Genomic DNA, 20,452 nt, shown 5'->3' on the forward strand with positions numbered 1-20,452 from the left:
TGTGTGGTTGCCTCTCACATGGACCCCACTGGGGACTTGGCCCACAACCCAGGCATGTGCCCTGACTGGGAATTGAACTGGTAACTCTTTGGTTTGCAAGCCCGTGCACAATCTACTAAGCTACCCCAGGCAGGTGATGGTTTCCTCTTTAAAAGTAAGGAGTTGGTCTGGAGAACTGATTTGCAATCTTTTTACAGTTGTGGAATCATTTTCTAAAGGGGACCCTCTTAAAAGCCAGTATGCAAAGCAGACGAACTTGGATGCTGCTCTGGTTATGCCCAGGTGCCACCCTCACACACTGGGTCCTACCACAGTACTTTCCACCACCTCACTCCCAGGGTCTGTGGTTTCACCAAAACTCAAGAGCACAGTTTGAAAACCACTGGATGAGATGGTCTCTAAGATTCTTTCTGTTGTGGCATCTAGGATGGAGGTCAAGAGCCCAGTTGCTGGAGCCAACAGCATGGATTAGAGTCTGGCTCTGCCACTCAGTAGTTAGTGGGTGGCCTTGGACAACTTGTCTGCCACTCAGTTTCCTGGTACATGAATTAGGGATGGTAAAAACCTACCTCGTGGGCTTATTGGAAGGATTGAATAGTTTTTGTCAAGTACTTTGCACATAAGATAAATGGAATGTCAGCTGTGATTATTGTTTAGGAGCTGGTGATTCAATATGTGGAGTCTTGGGGAGCTTTATGCTTCTCAAGGCAGTTTACTTCCATGTTCTGGTAACTCTTTAGAGTGAGTTAAAAGTCTACCCTTCCCCTTCTAATTCTCATGGTAAAGAACACACCTCTCCAGGATCATCTTCTTTTCCTTGTCTCTTATACCCCTCACTCCAACATACTAGCCTGTGTCTGAGCTCTCTCACCTCCCATCTGCTGTTACTGTGCCTGGAGTCCTTTCTCCCATGGCCCTTGGGCCTCCTTGTGAATGTTTTTCAGATTCAGTGGCTTTGGGAAGTCTGCTATTCCTCCAGCCCCACCCCACTGTAGCAGTACTTTCCTATACGGGGGCTCATAACATACTGCCCCAAAGTGTGCCTTTTCCCCACTGGACTGTGACCCCTTTGAGAGCAGACATACTGTCTCTGCAACCCAGCCTAGTGACTCCAGTAGTAAGTGCTTCTTTGACCTTTCCATTTCATCTAGAATCTCCGACATACCCAGAGGTTCTTCCTACTGTCTAAAGATAATTTTTAAATTTCTAATTGTGTTAAAGACACATAAAATTTTTCATCTTAACTATTTTGAAGTGTACTGTTCAGCAGTGTTAGGTATATTCACCTTCCTGTGCAACAGATCTCCAGAACTTTTCATCTTGCAAAACCGAAATGCTATACCCATTCCACCACAATTTTCCATTTCCTACTTCTCCCCGCCCCTGGTACCACCATTTTATTTTCTATTTTATGAACCCAGAGGCCTTATTCTTAAAAGTTTGGGTTTTCCTGTTTCAGAGACCTAAGGCAAGTCTACTCTTTGGGTATTTAAGCAGGTTACAGGTATATGGTCTTGTCTATTTTTTTCTTTATGAATGCAGTTCATGTTCCATCTTAGAAGATCTCCATTTCTTCAAGTGTTTAATAACAGTCCTGATGAGTCGTCGTATTACAGACACCATTTTGCCCGACAGGATCTAACCCAGTCCCTCATCATGATCCAGCCCATTCTCTACTCCTATTCGTTCCATGGACCACCAGAGGTAAGGTTTTATGTGAATGCCTTTGAGTCTTTATAGTGATTTAATATTATTTCTCAGTCTTAAAAATGTGCATAGGGAAAAGTCTTGGGCACATAAATCTATTATCTGTGGAAGGCAGGATTACAAGTGGAAAGCTTTATCTTTTCTATTTTTTAAATTTTTATAAAGATTTTATTTATTTTAGAGGAGAAGGGAGGGAGAGAAACATCAATGTGTGGTTGCCTCCTGCACACCCCATACCTGAGGACCTGAACCGACCTGCAACCCAGGCTTGTGCCCTGACTGGGAATCAAACCAACAACCCTTTGTTTTGCAGTCCAGCGCTAAATCCACTGAGCCACACCAGCCAGGGCTATTCTAGGGCTATTTTTTCTTTAAAGATTTTTACTTATTTATTTTTAGAGAGGAGGGGAAAGGAGGGGAAAAGGGAGAAAAACATAATGTATGGTTTCCCCTTTTGTGCCCCCTACTGGGGACCTGGCCTACAACCCAGGCATGTGCCCTGACTGGGAATTGACCTGGTGACCCTTTGGTTTGCACACCAGCACTCAATCCACTGAGCCACATCATCCGGGGCAAACAAGTGGAAAACTTTAAAAAATACTATGAGGATACTTTTTTCAGTGTGTTCAGATAGTTTGATCCAGTAATTCCATGTCTTGTATTATATCCAAAGAAAATACTCCTATATATAGAAAAGGTTTTGTTCAAAGAAATAGTAAGTGAACTATTAAAATAGAAAATTAGAAAATAATTCAAATGCTCAATAGTAGGAAAATAAGTAATCTAGGAAATATTTACAGTTTATATAACATAATAAAATATGTTAAAATGTTACATAAAAAATTAAGATAGAACTTTTCTAAATTATGTTTTCTAAAACATCTGCAAGAATTAAAAACTATATGGAAATAAACCAAACTATCAATATTTGTTGTTTTGGGGTTTAAATTTTCTTTAATTTAAAGTATAAGTTACTTTTATTGAAATAAAGATCATAAAAAATACGTTTTGTAGTGAACTTTCCTAACTTGTAATAAAAGCTGTACTTTTTCATATAGCCATCTCTATTTGTCACATGCAGTTGTAGTATATCTGAGAGACTGCGTTTGTGATAGATGCAATACATTTTTAGCATGAAACTGAGAATATTTGGCGTAGCTTTTGGTTCCCAGAGCAAAAGATACCATTAATCTCCTTTCCCAGTTGATGAGGGATTCTTTGGAGTCTCTTCTACAAAGTTGAAACTTAAAACTGCTGAGTCAGGAAGCAGAAAGTAGAAATGACATGAAGGTGGGGAGAACCATCGCACCTGGTACCATGTGTAAATGGCCTTGTTGATGTCCTGGCCGTGTGGGGAACAGAGGGAAGACCAGTGTCATCTTTCTCCTTTTTTCTTTAGCCAGTACTGTTGGACAGCAGCAGCATTCTGGCTGACAGAATATTGCTGATGGATACTTTCTTCCAAATTGTCATCTATCTTGGTGAGGTAAGATATTATTCTTTTTTAGGAGAAACCCCCTGAGCTACACCAGCCAGGGCCGATATTATTCTTTTTTAACTATTTTTACTTTCTTCTTAATTTAGTTTTTTATGTATTTGATACAAGAACCTAGGCTTAGAAAACCCACAGTTTATTATAATGAGTACAGTAGCATTATTCTAGTGAATAAAAAAGATTTATTTTTTATAAATAAATATAAATAAATAAATTTATATAAATAAATTTACTTTTTATAAATCTTTGAAAAAAGATTTTATTCACTAGAATAATAATATTGGTAACTTTAATAATATTTGCTGCAAGTAAATCTTAGGTGGTCTTTTCAAATCACCGTATATATATTTCTGAGTTGTCACATAAGACCAGTTAGTTACTTTTCCTCAGTAAACTTTCTTTATGCAGTACTACCCTTTCAGAATTATGCTAGAGTTAGTAGTAAGCATGCATATGTTTGGGACTAAAGTTTTTCTTTGAAATAATGTGGTTCGATGAACCTTAAGCTGGGTCTGTGGATCTCTAGGATGGCTATGGGTAAAGTCCATTACTTTCTCAGGGAGGTTCGTTCCCTGAGAAAAGGAATGGCTCCTCTGAAGAAAATTCTTTTACTCAGCCTTATATACAGTGATATATTCCTTTTCTTCTATTGCATATTCTTTACCTTTACTAAGTTACTTTGAGGTTGACTTGACTTCCTAGTGTCAGTACATTAGAAGTGATTTTGTATATCCTGAAAAAATGTAAATTGTGTTTCAGAATCTTTTAAATAACTTTAAAAGAATTCTTCTTCTAATACTAATGGGCATTTTATAACTCCAAGCATTTTTTAGCATATTAACACCCAGTCTGCTAGCTACTTGCCCACAGATAGTAGGCCATCAGTAATGGTCCTAGACCAAGGGCGATTTGTGACCAGCTGCTTTTCCCACTTATTTCTTTAAGAACAATAATCACAGCATAGCTTTTTTTTTGCCTTCAGTTCATTCCTCATAAATATGACTGGCCATAGCCTCTGGTCTTATTAATTCATGCATTTATTGAGCATATTCTCTGTGTGAGTGATTGGTTCCAATGACAAAGACAGTGACATTGTTCTCACCCTCCAAAAGCCCTAAGTCTGTTGGTAATTGTTCTTAAGAACTCTTGTACCCAAGTGAGCTTATGATAATTTCCTCCATGCCACCAGTCAGTCAAAAATTAAGACCTAGAAAATAGTACAGGAAACTCAGAATGGAGAAGAGGCTGCAGAAGGAAACATCTAAAGAGAATCATCTTTCTGGAACCAGATTAACAGTTACATGTGAAAGCACTTTAGCTTATTTATAAAGATACGTTAATCAGTCAACAATTTTTTTCTATATTTCCTGTGTGTTCAAAATATTTCCTAGACCATTTGCTGATGGGAATGAAAGAACAAAGGAGACTCAAAGTATTTAGCCTAGTTAGAGAGGCATTCTTTACTCTATACTTAGTGTATTTCCTCTTACTTATTGCCTAACTAAGTCTCATGCTTTGGTTCTTATAGCTTTTATATACTATAAGATACATTCCTACTAAGAACATCTCCACACAGAGCCCAGAGGGTGAGGATGGGGCCAATCCCACCAGGTCTGTGTGACTATTATGCACTCGAAGGGAATGTACAATATGTGTTGATTGGAAAGAGAAGGGGGGATTAACTCCATGGAAGCAGCCCACAAGTCTTTTTCCCTGCCAGGTTTAAGGAAATGAGAAGCTAGATCAAGTGATGGCAGTAGAATGGCAAGGAAGGGAGCCTTAGTTCCTTGGGACAACTAATCCCTCAGTTTGGCTGAGAAGGTGTGACTGATGATGTACTTCTAGGAGAATTGTTGGGGGTGTCTTGAATTTATCTCTTTGTTTGCTCATAGTTCTAGTCAGCTCCACTTTGTTCCCTTCTAAAACTTGTCATTCTTGACATAAATTTAGGGGTTGGGGGATAGTGTTAGAATGTCAAAAGTGTCAGAGAAGATTGTTGTTTTGCTGTTTCCACAGTAGTTTTTGTTTATGTGTTTTGGTGTAGACCATAGCCCAGTGGCGTAAAGCTGGGTACCAGGACATGCCTGAGTATGAAAACTTCAAGCACCTTCTTCAGGCACCACTGGATGATGCTCAAGACATTCTGCAAGCACGCTTCCCTATGCCACGTTACATTCACACGGAGCATGGAGGCAGTCAGGTTGGTGAGGTCATTTCTGCAAGAGCTTTGGTACTCAGTGGTTTTTCTGATGTATTTTTATGGCTATAAATCCAAACAGCGTGGTTAATATTTTATGGTGACATAAGTTGCTGTACAGATAAACTTCCAAATATGACTTGTTTTTAAATGAGTGGTCAGAGTATGTTGATATAAAATTAGAGGATTGCCAAAATAAAATACATTATTTTATGTTTCTGGAACTCTAATAAATTGAGAGCTGTTGGTTTTAAACTAAAGAAATGGGTTCCTGTGCAGTAAAAAATTTCTTAATTTAACAGAAGTGTAAAACTTTTTATCCTAGTACACTAATATTAATGCCACTTATTCTGTAATTTTTTTTAAAGGCTCGATTCCTTTTGTCTAAAGTGAATCCATCTCAGACACACAATAACCTGTATGCTTGGGGACAGGTAAGAAATTGTCAGGTATTTGGAGAGGAGGCTAAGCTACTTTTTAAAAAACCTAGTTATAAATTGGATTCATTTTGGCCGAGAAACAGAATAGCTTGTTTTTTTTTTGTTTTTTTTTTAATTTTTCAGATTTTATTTATTTATCTTTAGAGGGGAAGGGAATGAGAAAGGGAGAGAAATATCAATGTGTGGTTGCCTCTTGTGGGTCCCCTGCTGGGAACTGGCCTGCAACCCAGGCATGTGCCCTGACTGGGAATTGAACTGCCATTCTTTGGTTCACAGGCCTGTACTCAATCCACTGAGCTACACCAGCCAGGGCAGAATAGCTTGGTTATTTTGATGGAAAAAATAACTTTGAACATAGCTTGGGGCTGAGGGATGGCTACCTAGCGTGGATCCTTTTATGCAATACACAGCATAATGTCACAGGTTGAGGCCAGAGGACAGAACACCACAGTGTGGCCTCCATTTGACTCTCAAAGACACAGCGACATTGCCCCAAAGCCTCCATCTCCTCCTTTTTCTCTTCCAAGAGGACAGGGCCAAAACATCTACAAATGCTCACTATTGGGTTTGTGCTGTCTTTACTTTCCAACCTCTGATTCCTTCTTTAACTATTTTAACCATTTGTGTCTCTTTCAGATGAGTCATTTCTTTCATTCTGTTTTCTCATAACATTTTTAAATTTTAACTTTTTTGTCGATAATTACACATTTATATTCAGTTGTAAGAAATAATATATAGAGATCCCTTATCCTCTGTGCCCAGTTTCCCCCAGTGGTAACATCCTGTAAAACTGTGATGCAGTATCGTAGTTGGGATGCTGACATTGATAAGGTCCAGATGCACATTTCCATCAGCACAAGAATCTTGCCAGTTTCTCTCTCTCTTTTAAAAGATTTTATCTATTTATTTTTAGATAGAGGAAGGGAGGGAGAAAGACAAGGGGAGAAACATCAATGCCTATCACATGGCCCTCTCCCTCCTGGGGACCTGGCCTGCAACCTAGTCATGTGCCCTGACTGGGAATCGAACCAGTGACCCTTTGCTCCGCAGTCCGACACTCAGTCCACTGAGCCACATCAGCCAGGGCTTTTCTGTTGCTCTTTTATAGTCACACTCATTTCCCTCCTGCCTCCACCTGACCCTAATACCTGGCAACTACTAATCTGTTCTGTATTTCTATAATTTTGTCATCAAGAATGTTATGTATATGAGTCCTGGCTGCCCTGGCTTAGTGGATTGAGTGTTGGCCTGTGAACCCAAAAGGTGCCTGTTAGATTCCCAGTCAGGGCACATACCTGGGTTACAGTCCAGATTCCCAGTTGGGGGCACACTGGAGGCAATAGGTTAAATGTATCTCTCTCGCATTGATGTTTCTCTCCCTCTCTTTCTCCCTTCCTTCCCTGCTCTGAAAAAAAGGTTATATATATGAAGTCACATGGTACATAACCTTTGGGACTGGCTTTTTTTCCCTCTCAGCATAATTATCTAGAGATTCATCCAGGTTGTTATATGTATCAATAATTTGTTTCTTTTTATTTGCTGAGTAGTAATCCATGGTATAGAAGTCCATAATTGCTTAATAATTTAGCCATTAAAGGACATCTGGGTTGTTCAGCTTCTAACTACTAGGAATAAAGCTGCTTTAAGTATTCATGTACAGGTTTCTTATGAACATAAGTCTTGATTTCACTGAGATAAATACCCAGAAGTACATTTGCTCAGTTATTTCGTAGTTACATGGTTAGTCTAAGAAAGTGCCATACTGTTTTCCAGAATGACTATATCCTTTTCTAACCCTACCACCCATGTATGAGCAATTAGTACTGTTATTCTTATTTTAGCTTTTCTGATAGGTGGGTAGTGGTATCTAATGTTGTGGTTTTAATGTACCTTTTTCAAGCAGCTTTTCATGTGCTTCTTTTCCTTTTGTATACCTTCTTTGATGAAATCTCTGTCTTTTCCCCATGTTCTAATTGGATTATTTGCTTTTTTTTTATAGTTGAATTTTGAGTTCTTTTTAAAAAAATATATTTTATTGATTATACCATTACAGTTGTTCTATTTTCCCCCTTCATTCCTCTCCACCTTGCACACCTCTCTCCCACTATCCCCCCCTTTAGTTCATGACCACGTGTCTCAAGTTCTTTAGATTCTATATTTCCCCTACTATTCTTGCCCTCCCCCCTATTTTCTATCTACTGTCTATGCTACTTATTTTCTGTACCTTCTCCCCCCTTCTCCTTCTCCCACCCCCTGTTGCTAACCCTCCATGTGATCTTCATTTCTGTGGTTCACTCCTGATCTAGCTGTCCTCTTAGTTTGCTTTTGTTTTAGGTGTGGTTGTTAATATCTGTGAGTTGGCTGTCCTTTCACTGTTCATCTTTTTTATCTTCTTTTTCTTAGATAAGTCCCTTTAACATTTCATATAATAAGGGCTTGGTGATGATGAACTCCTTGAATTTGATCTTATCTGAGAAGCACTTTATCTGCCCTTCTATTCTAAATGAAAACTTTGCTGGATAGATCAATCTTGGATATAGGTTCTTGCCTTTCACGACTTGGAATACTTTTTTCTAGCCTCTTCTTGCCTGTAAGGTCTCTTTGGAGAAATCAGCTGACAGTCTGATGGAAAGTCCTTCTGTAGGTGACTGTCCCCTTATCGCTTGCTGCTTCTAGGATTCTCTCCTTCATTTTAATCTTGGCTAATGTGATTATGATGTGCCTTGGTGTGTTCCTTCTTGGGTCCACCTTCTTTGGGACTCACTGAGCTTCCTTGACTTCCTAGAAGTCTATTTCCTTTGTCAGATTGGGGAAGTTCTCCTTTATTATTTGTGCAAATAAGTTTTCCATTTGTTGCTCTTCCTCGTCCCCTTCTGATATTCCTATAATTCGGATGTTGGAATGTTTAAAGATGTCCTGGAGGTTGCTAAGCCTCTCCTCATTTTTTTGGATTCTTATTTCTTCATTTTTTTTTGGTTTGGTTGTTTCTTTCTTCCTTCTGGTCCACTTCATTGATTTGAGTCCCAGTTTCCTTTCCATCACTATTGGTTCCCTGTGCATTTTGTTTCATTTCACTTAGTGTAGCCTTCATTTTTTTCATCTAATTTGCGGCTAAAATCAGCCAGTTCTGTGAGTATTCTGATCAGCAGTGTTTTGAACTATGCATTCAATAGGTTGGCTATCTCTTGGTCGCTTAAAAGTATTGGCTCTGGGGCTTTGATATATTGTTTGAGCCATGATGTTTTGGTCTGGTCGCACCTGTTACCTAGTTGGGGGTGGAGCCTTAGATGTTCACCAGGGCTGGGCAGTCCATGTCCCTGGGTTGTGATACTATACGTGGGGGTAGGGTCGGGGAGGGAGCAATGGCGCTTGTTCCACTCTCTCTCTCTCAGATTTTGGTCCCCTCTGCTATTCCCAGAAGCAAATTGGGCCCTTCTGGTGCTAGTTCCCGGGTGAGTGGGCTTGTGTGTGTTCTAGGATCCTGTGGGTCTCTCCAACGCACTCTTCTGTGTGTCTGGGAGCTCTCCTGGCATCTCAACCCCTGAAAGTTTTTCCATTCAGTGTTTTTAGGCTTTATTTCCTGTCACTGGGGCCCTGGGTTGCACAATCTGTCTCATTGCCCTTTTTTTTTTTGCTTCGTTTATCTGGGAGTGAATGTGTGTCTGCAGTCAGGCAACCGCCTTTTGTGTCTCACTGGGTTTGCTTGTTTCTTCCCCGCACCTGGATCTGCTAACCACTGCCTCTTCCTGCTGGGACCCCTCTCTGCTGGCTGCCAACTCTGCCCTTCTTACTGGTCTGGATGAATGGTTCTTTGTTGTTGGACTTAGGTACAGTTCAATTTTCTGTTTGTTCTGGTTGTGTTTTTGTTTCTAAATCTTTGTTGTCCTTAAATTTGGCTGTGTGAAGAGCTACATTGTTTTCACTTACACCTCCAGATATCCAAACTTCCTAAAGGGAAGTTAAAAGGTCCTTTGGTCCTTTTAACATTAAAATCATAAACATTTTCAGATAGTACAAATATCCATCTGTTCCATGTGGGTACTGATTCATTTTCAAATATACCATTATCAAGTTTCTGTTGTAAGCAGAGCATTTAAGAGCATTGGGCTAGGTGCTGTGGCAGAGTGACTGGGAAGATGGGCGGCAGGGTGTGCAGGCCTCTAGGAGTTTATGCCTGGTGGGGTCCAGGCTCAGGATAAGTCATCAGAACTGTGGAGAGGGGAAATAGAAGAGCATACTCAGAACTGTCTAGTGTCAGCATGGCTTGAGCTCAAGTTGGTCAGGGAAGGGTTTTGTGAGGAATTGATCTTTCAGTTGAAAGAATTAGTTATCTAGGCTAGCTAGAGGGGGCTGGTGGGAGTACTTATAGCAGAGGGGACAATTATGAATATTCTGAGTCCTTAATAACTCATGAATTCTAAACAGTTTTAAAGATATCCTGCCAATAAACCTTTATCATTAAATTTCAGGAATCAGGAGCACCCATCCTAACTGACGACGTTAGCTTGCAGGTATTCATGGATCATTTGAAGAAACTGGCTGTCTCCAGTGCCTCTTAAGCTGGTGTGCTAGCTGGAAATTGAAAAGAAAGAAACTGTCAGTTGTGTTCGTAATTGTTCATAAAGGCTTAATAACATTCCTTTTACTTTTGTGCATTTAAATAAATAATTAAAGGCAGTGTTGTATGTAACTTTATAATTTATTTGTTTTTCCTATATGTACCCCTTTTCTTCCCTCATAAAATTACAAGTCCATAAATGTTTTGGTACTTAATACATGTTTATATGCTTTTTGTAATCTAACTTTGCAGTCTATGTAAAAGCAAAGGTAATGTGTTTTGGCAGCCTGCTTAGATGAAAAACCATAATGGTCAGGAAGGAAATAAATTTGAATGAAGAAAGCACTGGCTAAAATAATGCTGATACAAATTTGATTTCCTGGGATCTCTGTGAGTATGCATATGTGTTTTTTAAGTGATTCACCCAAGAGATATTTCCTGAACTTGTTTACTATCTAAATGGTAACAGACCAAGGAAAAGTTTCAGATATGTAAAACTTCATTGAGGGAGTCTGGTCTCGAGTAGCACTGTCCCTAACCCACATGTAATGTACCATGTAAACAGTCTCACCTAGGTAGACATTAAGAGTGGATGATGGGCAGAAGTGGATCTAAGAGAGTGATAACACATTTATCTTGGGCACAAGTAAAATAATTTTAACAGGTATTGCTTTTTAATCAAAGTATAATATATGCATAGTAAAGAGAGAAATATTAAAAAAACCCTAACCTATAGAACTTATAACAAATAACAATTTTCTCCACTCCATAAGCCTAGACCCTACTCTTCAGAGGTGACCTTTTTTAATCTTTCAAACTTTTTGTTGTTAATGTATCAATTTTAGCCAGTATCTCTCAATTTTCATTTTTTAAGAATGAGGATTTGAAGATCTTTCTACCATTTAGATTTGATCAACTATACCTTTATATTTATATTAACAAGGTTGGTAAAATTTACATTTCAACCTATAACCATAGCTATGTCTTTTGTCTCAAAGATGATTCTGGAAGTTGATAACTAATAAAGATTATCTTTACACAGTGGTCATAATATAAATATCATTCATGTCCCAGTCAGGTGGTATTACATTTCTCTCCAGGGGTTTGATGTCCCGGTTCCCATGCCACTTGAAGGACAACATTCTTAATGACAAAATCACTTTTCTTAAGAGTCCATACTCTACAGGTTGGTTTGCTTCCTTTTTGGATTATGACTTATATTAGTTGTTTTCCTTAGAATTTTTTTTCTTTCTTTTTTTTTTTAGAGAAGGTTTTGTTCTCTGTTAAGGACTTCCGGTTTCTTATTCTACTGAATGGAGTATTCTTTAGAGGTTACTGATGTTCCATTTAAACATAGACCAATTGTGACCGTTGTCATCCAGGAATTTTTTTTTTTTTTGGACTTGTGGGTTAGTTCTAGTCTTTCTTGTCCCTTAGTCATTTTTCAATTTTACATGACTTTTCCTAAAACAACAAAAAAGTATCAGTACATGGAGGATAATCCACTGAATCTATTTTCTCTTTGTAATTGACAGCTTTGCTGAATGTAAAATTCTAAACCCCAAATAAATTTATCTTTCAGAATTTTGGAGCAACTATTTCATTCATTTAAGAAGTAATTGTTAAGCATTTCCTCTGTAAGGAGTAGTCTAGGCACTGGGAAGGTAGCCAATGAGACAAACATTCCTGTCCTCTTGGAATTTACATTCTAGTAAGGGAAGACCAGCAATAAAAAAGTAGAAGTGAATTATATTAGATTTATTGTAATAGGTGCAATTAATTTATTATAATAGGTGCTATGTAAAAAAAGCTGGGAAATATTAATTAGTTGTTGGACCATCTAAATTGATTCTGATGCTTTGTCTTTGGAATTTTTAATGTATTGTTTTTTTGCCTCTGCTTTGCATTCTTTGTTTTAAAAAAGATTTTATGTATTTATTTTTAGAGAGGAGGGGAAAGGAGGGAGAGAAACATCAATGTGTGGTTGCCTCTTGCATGCCTCCCAGGCATGTGCAGGGAGGGAATCGACAGGGAATTCGAACTGATGAACCTTTGGTTCTAAGACCAGCACTCAATCCACTGAGCCGCACCAGCTAGGGTTGCATTGTTGAGAGGGTGTCCTATTGTAATGTATTAAGCGGTTATATTTAAATACCAAGGACTTTTATTTTCTGTAGCTTTTCCATGGGATATTTAAAAAATTTTTTTGGATAAAATTTTTGAATGAGTTAGATCATATAGAGGAATACATAGAACTGTGTATACAAATAAAGACTGAAACAGTCCTCAGGCCTTTCTATTTCAAATTAACAAGAATATGATAGACTCAGCATACTTGGGTATTCTCTCCAGTGAAAATGAGTTGTGCTGGAAGAAGAAGAGGCGCCTTGAGATGACCTAATGTAGAAAATTATTATATCCAGATAAAACGTGGAAGTAGAGGTTGGTGTTCTGTGGATAACAGGCAACCCAAGAAGGGAACATGGAGCCTGTGTGTCTAATGAGGACTCTGAATTCCATCTTACAGGCAAAGAAAGCTGGTTTACCTTAGGGTGTCAAATGATCAATTACAGATATTAGAAATTCTAGCAGAATGATAGAATAGATGGGAGGAGGCTGGAATCCAAGTGAGGTCTGAACAGAGGTGTGTGTTTAGACAGGTTATAGGTGGGATGTTAGGTAAGAAGTTGAGTCAAGGTTTCTTGCTTATGTGATCTTTCTGAGAATTACAGAAAAAGATAGGTTTCATTACTGTTGGGGGAGAATGACATTGATAAATTTAATCCTGGACATTGTTATTTTAAGGAGCTTGTGGGATATCTCAGTGAAAATGCCCAGCAGGTTGGAAGTAACTAATATAGATTTGCTTTCAGAAGAATTGAGTAGATTTGAGAGTCATTAATATGTAAAGTAAATAACGAGTAAAGTTGCTCAGGAAGAGCAAAGAAGGAAGCTTGGAAGAGAATACCGACTTTTCTGTTTTGTTTTTAACTTTATTGAGGTACAATTTACATACAATAAACTTCACCTATTTAAAGTGCACAATCCAATAAGTTTTGACAAGTTTGTGTACACAAATGGAACCACCACAATCAACATGCATGAACATGTCCATTGTCCCCATGTTTCCTTAAGCCCCACGTTTATTCCTTGCTTTCTGCACATCCAGCCCTAGAAAAACCACTGGCCAACTTTGTCCCAGTACAGATTAACTTGCTTCTAGAATTTTATGTCTGGTTTCTGATGTGCCTGGCTTTCACATGGCACCATACATTTGAGATTCATCAATGTAGTTGCATGTACCAGTAGTTCCTTTTTATTGCTGAGCAGTATAGCACATTTGATTTATCCATTCACTATGGATATCTTTATATCTGAGTTGTAAGGGTTCTTATATATTGTGGATACAAATTCTTTGTCAACTCTATGTATTTTCAATATTCTATTGATTGTTTTATCTTCTTTTTTTTAAATTTTATTTATTTATCTTTAGAGGGGAAGGGAAGGAGAGAGGGAGAGAAACATCAATTAGTATCATCCCCTCCCCACTCCCGACTTTTATCTTCTTAATTTCGACTTTTGATGAGCAAAAAATTTTAATTTTGAAAATATCCGACTTCTCAATTCTTGTTTAGTGCTAAGAAACATAAGAAATTTTTGCTTATCTTAAGGTGGCAAAGATTTTTTCTCTTGTTTTTCTTTCCAGATTTGTGTTTTTAATTTCGGCCTATATGATCCACTCAGAGTCAATTTCTGTGTGTGGCAAAACACCAATTTCTAAAGAATAGGCAGAAGTAGAAAGATCCCTGAAAGATTCAGATGTACAACAGATGTTTTTGAAGCCATAAAAGGAGCAGGTGGGGTCTGTGGTGTCAAATGCTTTAAAAATCAAGTTTGATTATGGCTGAAAAGTGGTTACTATCTAGGGCAATTTATTGAGTGTCCACTCTGTCAAGCACAGCACTTTCGCGATCAAGTTGTTTGGTCTGTTGTAGTAGGGGTAGATTGTACTTTGAAGAAATGTACGGGTAAGAGAAAAGCAGAAGGTGGACGCAGACGAAGATATTTTTGCGATATGGGTACATTTGTATGATGAAGGGTACAAATCAAAAAAAATGAAAAAGTGGGAGGTGGAGGAGAATCATGGTGTAACTGATGGGAAAGGCCCCAGAGGAAAGAAGAAAGAATGGGACCCAGAACGTAGTGGAGAGATTAGCCGTGACGTGGAGGAACAGGCTCCAGAAAAGAAAATGGTGAAGATGAGTTTGCGGGCTGAGACAGGTGGTATCATCGCAAATCTGAGCTGGAGGGGAAATGGAATTAACCTTTACAAATACCATCTGTAGCCTGTTGAGGCAAAACAATTTTACACGTGAGAAGTTTAACTCAGAGAAATTGTCATTTAGTAGGTCTTTGGGCATGCAAGGACGTTCTTTCGCTGTAAAGCACAAAAAGCACCCGAGGCAAAGCTTCACCTGAATCCAATCCTGGACGCCACCGCCGAACTACACGCCCCAGGAAGTAATTGGGCCAGCTTTCCATTGGAGGAAGTCAAGGCGGTTGTTATGCGTTGGACGGAAGTTCCGCCTACGCCGAGTCTTCGGGAGTCGCAGTTTTCCCCAGCAGCGCGATGCGTGCTGAGCAGGCCTCCGCTTGGTACAGGCGAATGTCTGCTGTCTACGCTTTGGGTGCCTGGACCACGTTGGGCTCCTTGATTTTCTTCGGTCGGAAAAAGAGCAAGCCATTAGGTACGGGTCTCCAGCTTGACCTTCCACTAGACACGGAGCTGTCCGTGAGGCGTGCTTAGGGGTCATAAGAGCGGCTTCGCTGTCCCGGCAGACCTAGATACTCTGAAGAATTTGGGGACGGTTGCTTAGAGCGGTTTGTTGTAAGGATATCTGCTAGGAAGTACATTTTAAATCCTCTTACCTAAGTCTTGTGTGTTTGTTTATTTATTTTGAATGAGGCCGTCCCTTATACTAAGAATTTGAAGAATCAGTGTAACGTTTGAATTGGAATTTTCAGACACTGGACGGTGGTGTTACTGTAACATTAGCCCTCCTCTCATTTGGCGACCAATTTCAGCACTTATTGCCAGCTAAGGAATATTAAAACCTTCCCATTTATAGGGAGGAAAGGAAATCCGTTAGTTTTAAAAGATGTGCTTGGAAATAACAGTTATTTGTAGTAGGTTTGTGTTTGCCTGGAGCTTAATGGGAGGAGTGATGGGGATTGACAGCGAAGAGTATGGGGTTTCTTTTTGTGGATGAAAATGTAAAAATTTGTTGTTGTGCTGGTTGTCCAGATTTGAATATACAAAAAGTTACTCAATCTTACATTTTAAATGAGTAGTTGTATGATGTTAAATATATCTTATCAGTGGCCTGAAAGTACACTTTTCCAGTATGCAGCGTAAATACATTTCAGTGTCTATAGTGGTCACATTTTATTTATTTTTCTTTTTTACACAAAGGAAATGTCAGGAAGCTAATGGAGATGGGGGTAATTCTTTAGTTTTTTTTACAAGACTTTACTAATAATTTACATGGCTGCTATTCTAAGTTAGAAGTTAATAATTCCGGTGATTTTTTTTTTTTAAGTGAAGTAGAACAAAAGATGTCTCAACAAATGAATTCCCTGAGCCAAGTAATTCTTACCTTAGTTTATTTTATTTCCAAGACTTTACTAAATAATTTTAATGACTACTCCCTAAGTTAAAAGTTAATAATTCAGGTTTTCCATGTTTTTTAAAGGTGGTGAATTAGAGCAAAAGGAAGAAATAACTGAACCCCCAAAAGGATTTTATGTGGAAACGATTGTCACATATAAAGAAGATTTTGTTCCAATTACTGAGAAGATCCTCAACTATTGGAAATCATGGACTGGGGGTGGTGGACCAGAATCATGATTGACTGCTGAATTCTGGAAACCAGGACTTTGGTTCAGATTATAAATTTGATAGATGCCTTGATTTTCATCTCATGTTTGTGGAAAGTGTATACATTTAATTTAATTTTGCCATAAATATCATTACTAATAATATGCAATAAATATTTCCTTGAGGCAAAGTAAACTTGTATATTCAAGAAATGTCCCTCTATACTTACATGAGTGAAAGGTTGAAGTGAAATTTTACATTGACTGTCTGTCTGTAAGCTTGCTTTCTGAAACTAGTTCCTGAACATTATATTTCTTTATGTTGCTGTCAGTCATGGCTTTGAGTGGTCCATTTAAGGATAGATTCAGCAAATCTCCATGTTTAGTTTGGGATTTTTAGCAGCCCTTTGGGTACTATTGGATGCTTGGTGAGTACATTAGGATTTAAATCTACTTGGTCTTTAGGACCACAATGGGTGTGGATTAAATCCCAACTGTGACTACCAATATTCTAGACACAGGGAATACTAAATTGGGAGAACATGGTTTCTGACCTAAGTGCTGCACCAGTACTCTTCACTAGTCTCTTGGTTGTGAGTCACAAATCCACATAAGTGAGCTTAAATCATGGTGGTGTTTGTCAAAAATGTATATGTACAATTCAGAATTAAAGCAGATCATGTAGCAGTTTTAGGAGGGCCTGACACCAGGAACTGGAATGCAACTAGCCACTCACTGACCCTGCCTCCTCTGGCTCAAAAAAAAGCTCATAATTTTCTATAAGTTTGGACATTCTTAGGTTGACATACATGTACTTAAAAATGGTTTCCCAATTATGGTAATTTGGTAACTTGAAACTTTAAACTCTTGCTAGCTAAATTAAATGATGACATTCATTGAATATCTAGACAATTTTCAAATAAGATACTGTATCAAATACTGAACACAGGTATACCTACTTTTTTGCTTCTATACTTGATCTTAGCCAAAAGGCCAAGAAGTGATTACTTTTTGCTTTTTGTAGAGGAAATAAAGATATTTGAGTTTATTGGTAAACATGTTTTGTGCCACAGTAAAAAAAATTTTGTGTTGTGACGAAATAGATATTTCTATAAATTATAAAATGTGTTTATAAATTTATTAATTTTAAAGAATACTGGTATAATAGGTTATAATTCCTTGCTCCTTAGTTTTTACTAGAAATTATGATTTTTAAGGTTAAGAGTTTTAATACATGTAATTAAAGGTACAATATAGAAAGCCACTAGTATGCAAGAGAAATAGGATATATTTGGCTTAAAAAAAGTATAAGATATGGAAATGTGTTTTCATTAAGAGAAAGTAATTTTATCCTGACTTTTTTTAAAATTTTATTTATTTAGTTTTAGAGAGCATGGAAGTGAGGCAGAGAGTGAGAGAAACATCAGTGTGTTCTTGCCTCTCAAGCACCTGCTACTTGGTGCCCGGCCTGCGATCCAGGCATGTGCCCTGACTGGGAATCGAACCAGTGACCCTTTGGTTCATGGGCTGGCACTTAGTCTGCTGTACCATATTAGCCAGAGCTGTCCTAATTATTTCCGAATGGCTAGAGATACTGAAAGTTGAAGAAAGTTTATGAAAAGTTAATCTTTAATTTTTTAATTTTTATTTTTTTAGATTTTATCATTTTAAAAATATTTTATTTATTTATTTTTAGAGAGAGGAGAAGGGAGGGAGAAAGAGGGAGAGAGACATCAGTGTGTGGTTACCTCTCACATGCCCCCAACTGGGTATCTGGCCTGCAACCCAGGCACGTGCCCTGACTAAATTGAATTGGCAACCCTTTGGTTCACAGGCTGGCATTCAGTCCACTGAGTCACAACAGCCAGGGCTGAAAAATGAATCTTGAGGAAGGAAAGTTTATCTGAGTAGTGAAGCTGAATAAGATTGAAATAAAATTATGTGAATTTAAATATCAAAAGTAAGCTGATATAGAATTACAATTTGATTTTCTCTGCTAAAAAGAACAGTTTTCTTAGAATGTTAGTCTGCTACTGATACTTTGAAATTGTTTTCTGCCTGGAAAGCAAAAGTTATTCTATCAAAATAATTTTCTGTGTTTTGTACTATCTTTTTTTCTTAATCCTCACATTAGGATATATTTATTGATTTTAGACAGTAGGGGGGAGGGAGAGAGAAAAAGCTCGATGTGAGAGAGAAACATCAGTCTGTACATACCTATGGCATATCTGTGCCTGCTGTACATACCCTGACTGGGGATCAAACCCACAACCTATGTATGTGCCCTAATTGAGACTTGAACCCATAACCTTTTGGTGTATGGGACAAAGCTCCAATCAACTGAGCCACCTGGCCAGGGCTTATGCTGGGTTTTAATCATGTCCTTGATTACTTAAGAAAACTGAATTTCCTCAATAGTAAGAACTACTAAGTTTTGCTAACAGTTACGTAAATTTCTGTTTTTGTCTTTGCAAATTTTTATTGTCACTTTGGTTAAATGGATAATTAAGTGTTCAGTCAAATGACTTAAAATCCTATTTAGTCAAATGCCCAAATCTGGGCCCCTGGAACACCTCAAAAGATTTGTTTTCTCTCTTTACAAAAAATTTTAAAACTAATTAGACTTATTTGGTATGTTAAATTGCATGAGAAGCATTATAAAATAAGCGGTGTTAATCTTCCAGTGTATATTGTAAAGGTAAACAATGGCTGTAAATTGAATGAATAGTCAGGGCTACAGGAAACCCAAGGTGGCCACTTAGTTCTTTCAGGCTCCTGGCAAAAACCTGTTGTATTTTCTTTTTTCTTTTGCATTCCTTCATCACCATGATACTTTTAAGCTGAACTTTATTCAACTGCTGTTTAGTATGGGTTATCAAGATGTTCCTGGTATGTTTCCAGGATGAGTTAAAGCTTTTCCCTACTCAAAGGCTGATATCCTCACAGTGTCAAACACACCGTTAGAAAATGTGTTCCCCACTTGGGGTATGCCTTCAGTCATCTCTGAGCGAATCATATGAGCTTTGATGCAGACCTAAAAACTTAGAATTATCACTGACCCCTATCACCCTTGGTTATTATCAGGCAAACTTGAGAGAATGAATGAAAAACTGGATTTAAGCAGAAATTTTAATTACATGGGACTGAATGAACTAATGAGGATGATTACAATTTTTATGACTTTCTGTTTGCAACATTGCTAGGTTTTTTTCAATGTATAAGAATTTTTTTCTAAAGCTAGCTATGAATTAGAGCAACTTGGTAAACCATGCCTTTGTAAACAAAATTGAAAAAGTTGTCTTTTTCTCCCTACTTGATTCCTCCATAATTTGGAAACTTGCAGTGAGAGTTCTGATTTTCATGTCAATGTTGTTATTTGCATAAGTTCAGTAAGAATTTGTTCGTAGAACAGGAGACAATTGGAAACTAGTTGTATTTCAAGGATTGGACTGGAATGTCATATTGAGTGAGACGTGCATAGACTCAGATATGACCAGACAGCTTTGAGATTGACTGATGGAAGTCAATAAAAACCCTTGGAAATATTGGGTTAGTATCTTGCTTAAACATTACTAACAGCATTACCAGGTGAGTAAAGAATGTCACTTCTTGGCAGGTGCAGAAACCTCAGGATATTTTGGGGAGCTTGAGAAGAGAGGAACTCACCCAAATCTATAAATACAGGCAACATCCGATGGCAAGTTCTTCCTGTGGCTTTTCTGGCCTTGAGAGGCTTTTTAAAGTTCAACCTGAGATTCCTTAAGAAAAATTCTGGCACAGCTGATTTAAAAGCCTATGCGGATTTCTTAACCTTTAAAAATTCTAATTTTTAGTAAAAACTAGAAATTTTTACAACAGGAGCAAGGAATTGTGAATTAGTACACCAGAATTCTTCTAGATTTGTTTATAAAAACATAATTTATAGAAATATATTTGTTACTATTCTCGCTGGGCTTATATAAATCAGTTTATATTTTAAAGTTTATTGAAGTAACATTTTGCAAATAAATGAGTGTTAGTTTGGCTATCTTTGGTAAAGATTTTACAGGTAAAAATTATGTTTCAATAGAAAGTGTAATATACTTTTGGGATATTAGACTTTGGTGCTGTTAATTATCTTCTTTTTTTAAAATATATTTTATTGATTATGCCATTACAGTTGTCCCATTCCCCCCTTC

At 37.8% G+C, this 20,452-nt stretch overlaps 2 protein-coding genes across 3 annotated transcripts in view; both read left to right on the forward strand.

The window, feature by feature from the left end:
- Positions 1–10,524, forward strand: part of SEC23B (SEC23 homolog B, COPII coat complex component) — a 38,686-nt gene extending 28,162 nt beyond the window's left edge. For both annotated transcript variants that reach the window (XM_053670938.1, XM_053670939.1), the window contains exons 16-20: positions 1,543–1,704; positions 3,107–3,193; positions 5,247–5,402; positions 5,768–5,833; positions 10,309–10,524. In XM_053670938.1, the coding sequence (XP_053526913.1) occupies positions 1,543–1,704; positions 3,107–3,193; positions 5,247–5,402; positions 5,768–5,833; positions 10,309–10,398 (561 nt within the window). In that variant the 3' untranslated portion in view covers positions 10,399–10,524. The remainder of the gene's footprint in view (positions 1–1,542; positions 1,705–3,106; positions 3,194–5,246; positions 5,403–5,767; positions 5,834–10,308) is intronic.
- Positions 10,525–14,962: 4,438 nt separating this feature from the next.
- On the forward strand, positions 14,963–20,023 carry SMIM26 (small integral membrane protein 26). Its single transcript, XM_037142985.2, has 2 exons — positions 14,963–15,145; positions 16,151–20,023. The coding sequence occupies exons 1-2, from the start codon at positions 15,028–15,030 to the stop codon at positions 16,303–16,305; spliced, it is 273 nt and encodes a 90-aa protein (XP_036998880.1). The 5' UTR covers positions 14,963–15,027; the 3' UTR covers positions 16,306–20,023.
- The last annotated feature ends 429 nt before the right edge of the window (positions 20,024–20,452 follow it).

This window comes from Artibeus jamaicensis, unplaced genomic scaffold, assembly GCF_021234435.1.
Source record: "Artibeus jamaicensis isolate MK-2021 breed Jamaican fruit bat unplaced genomic scaffold, CSHL_Jam_final contig_65, whole genome shotgun sequence".
In the NCBI taxonomy this organism is placed as follows: domain Eukaryota; kingdom Metazoa; phylum Chordata; class Mammalia; order Chiroptera; family Phyllostomidae; genus Artibeus; species Artibeus jamaicensis.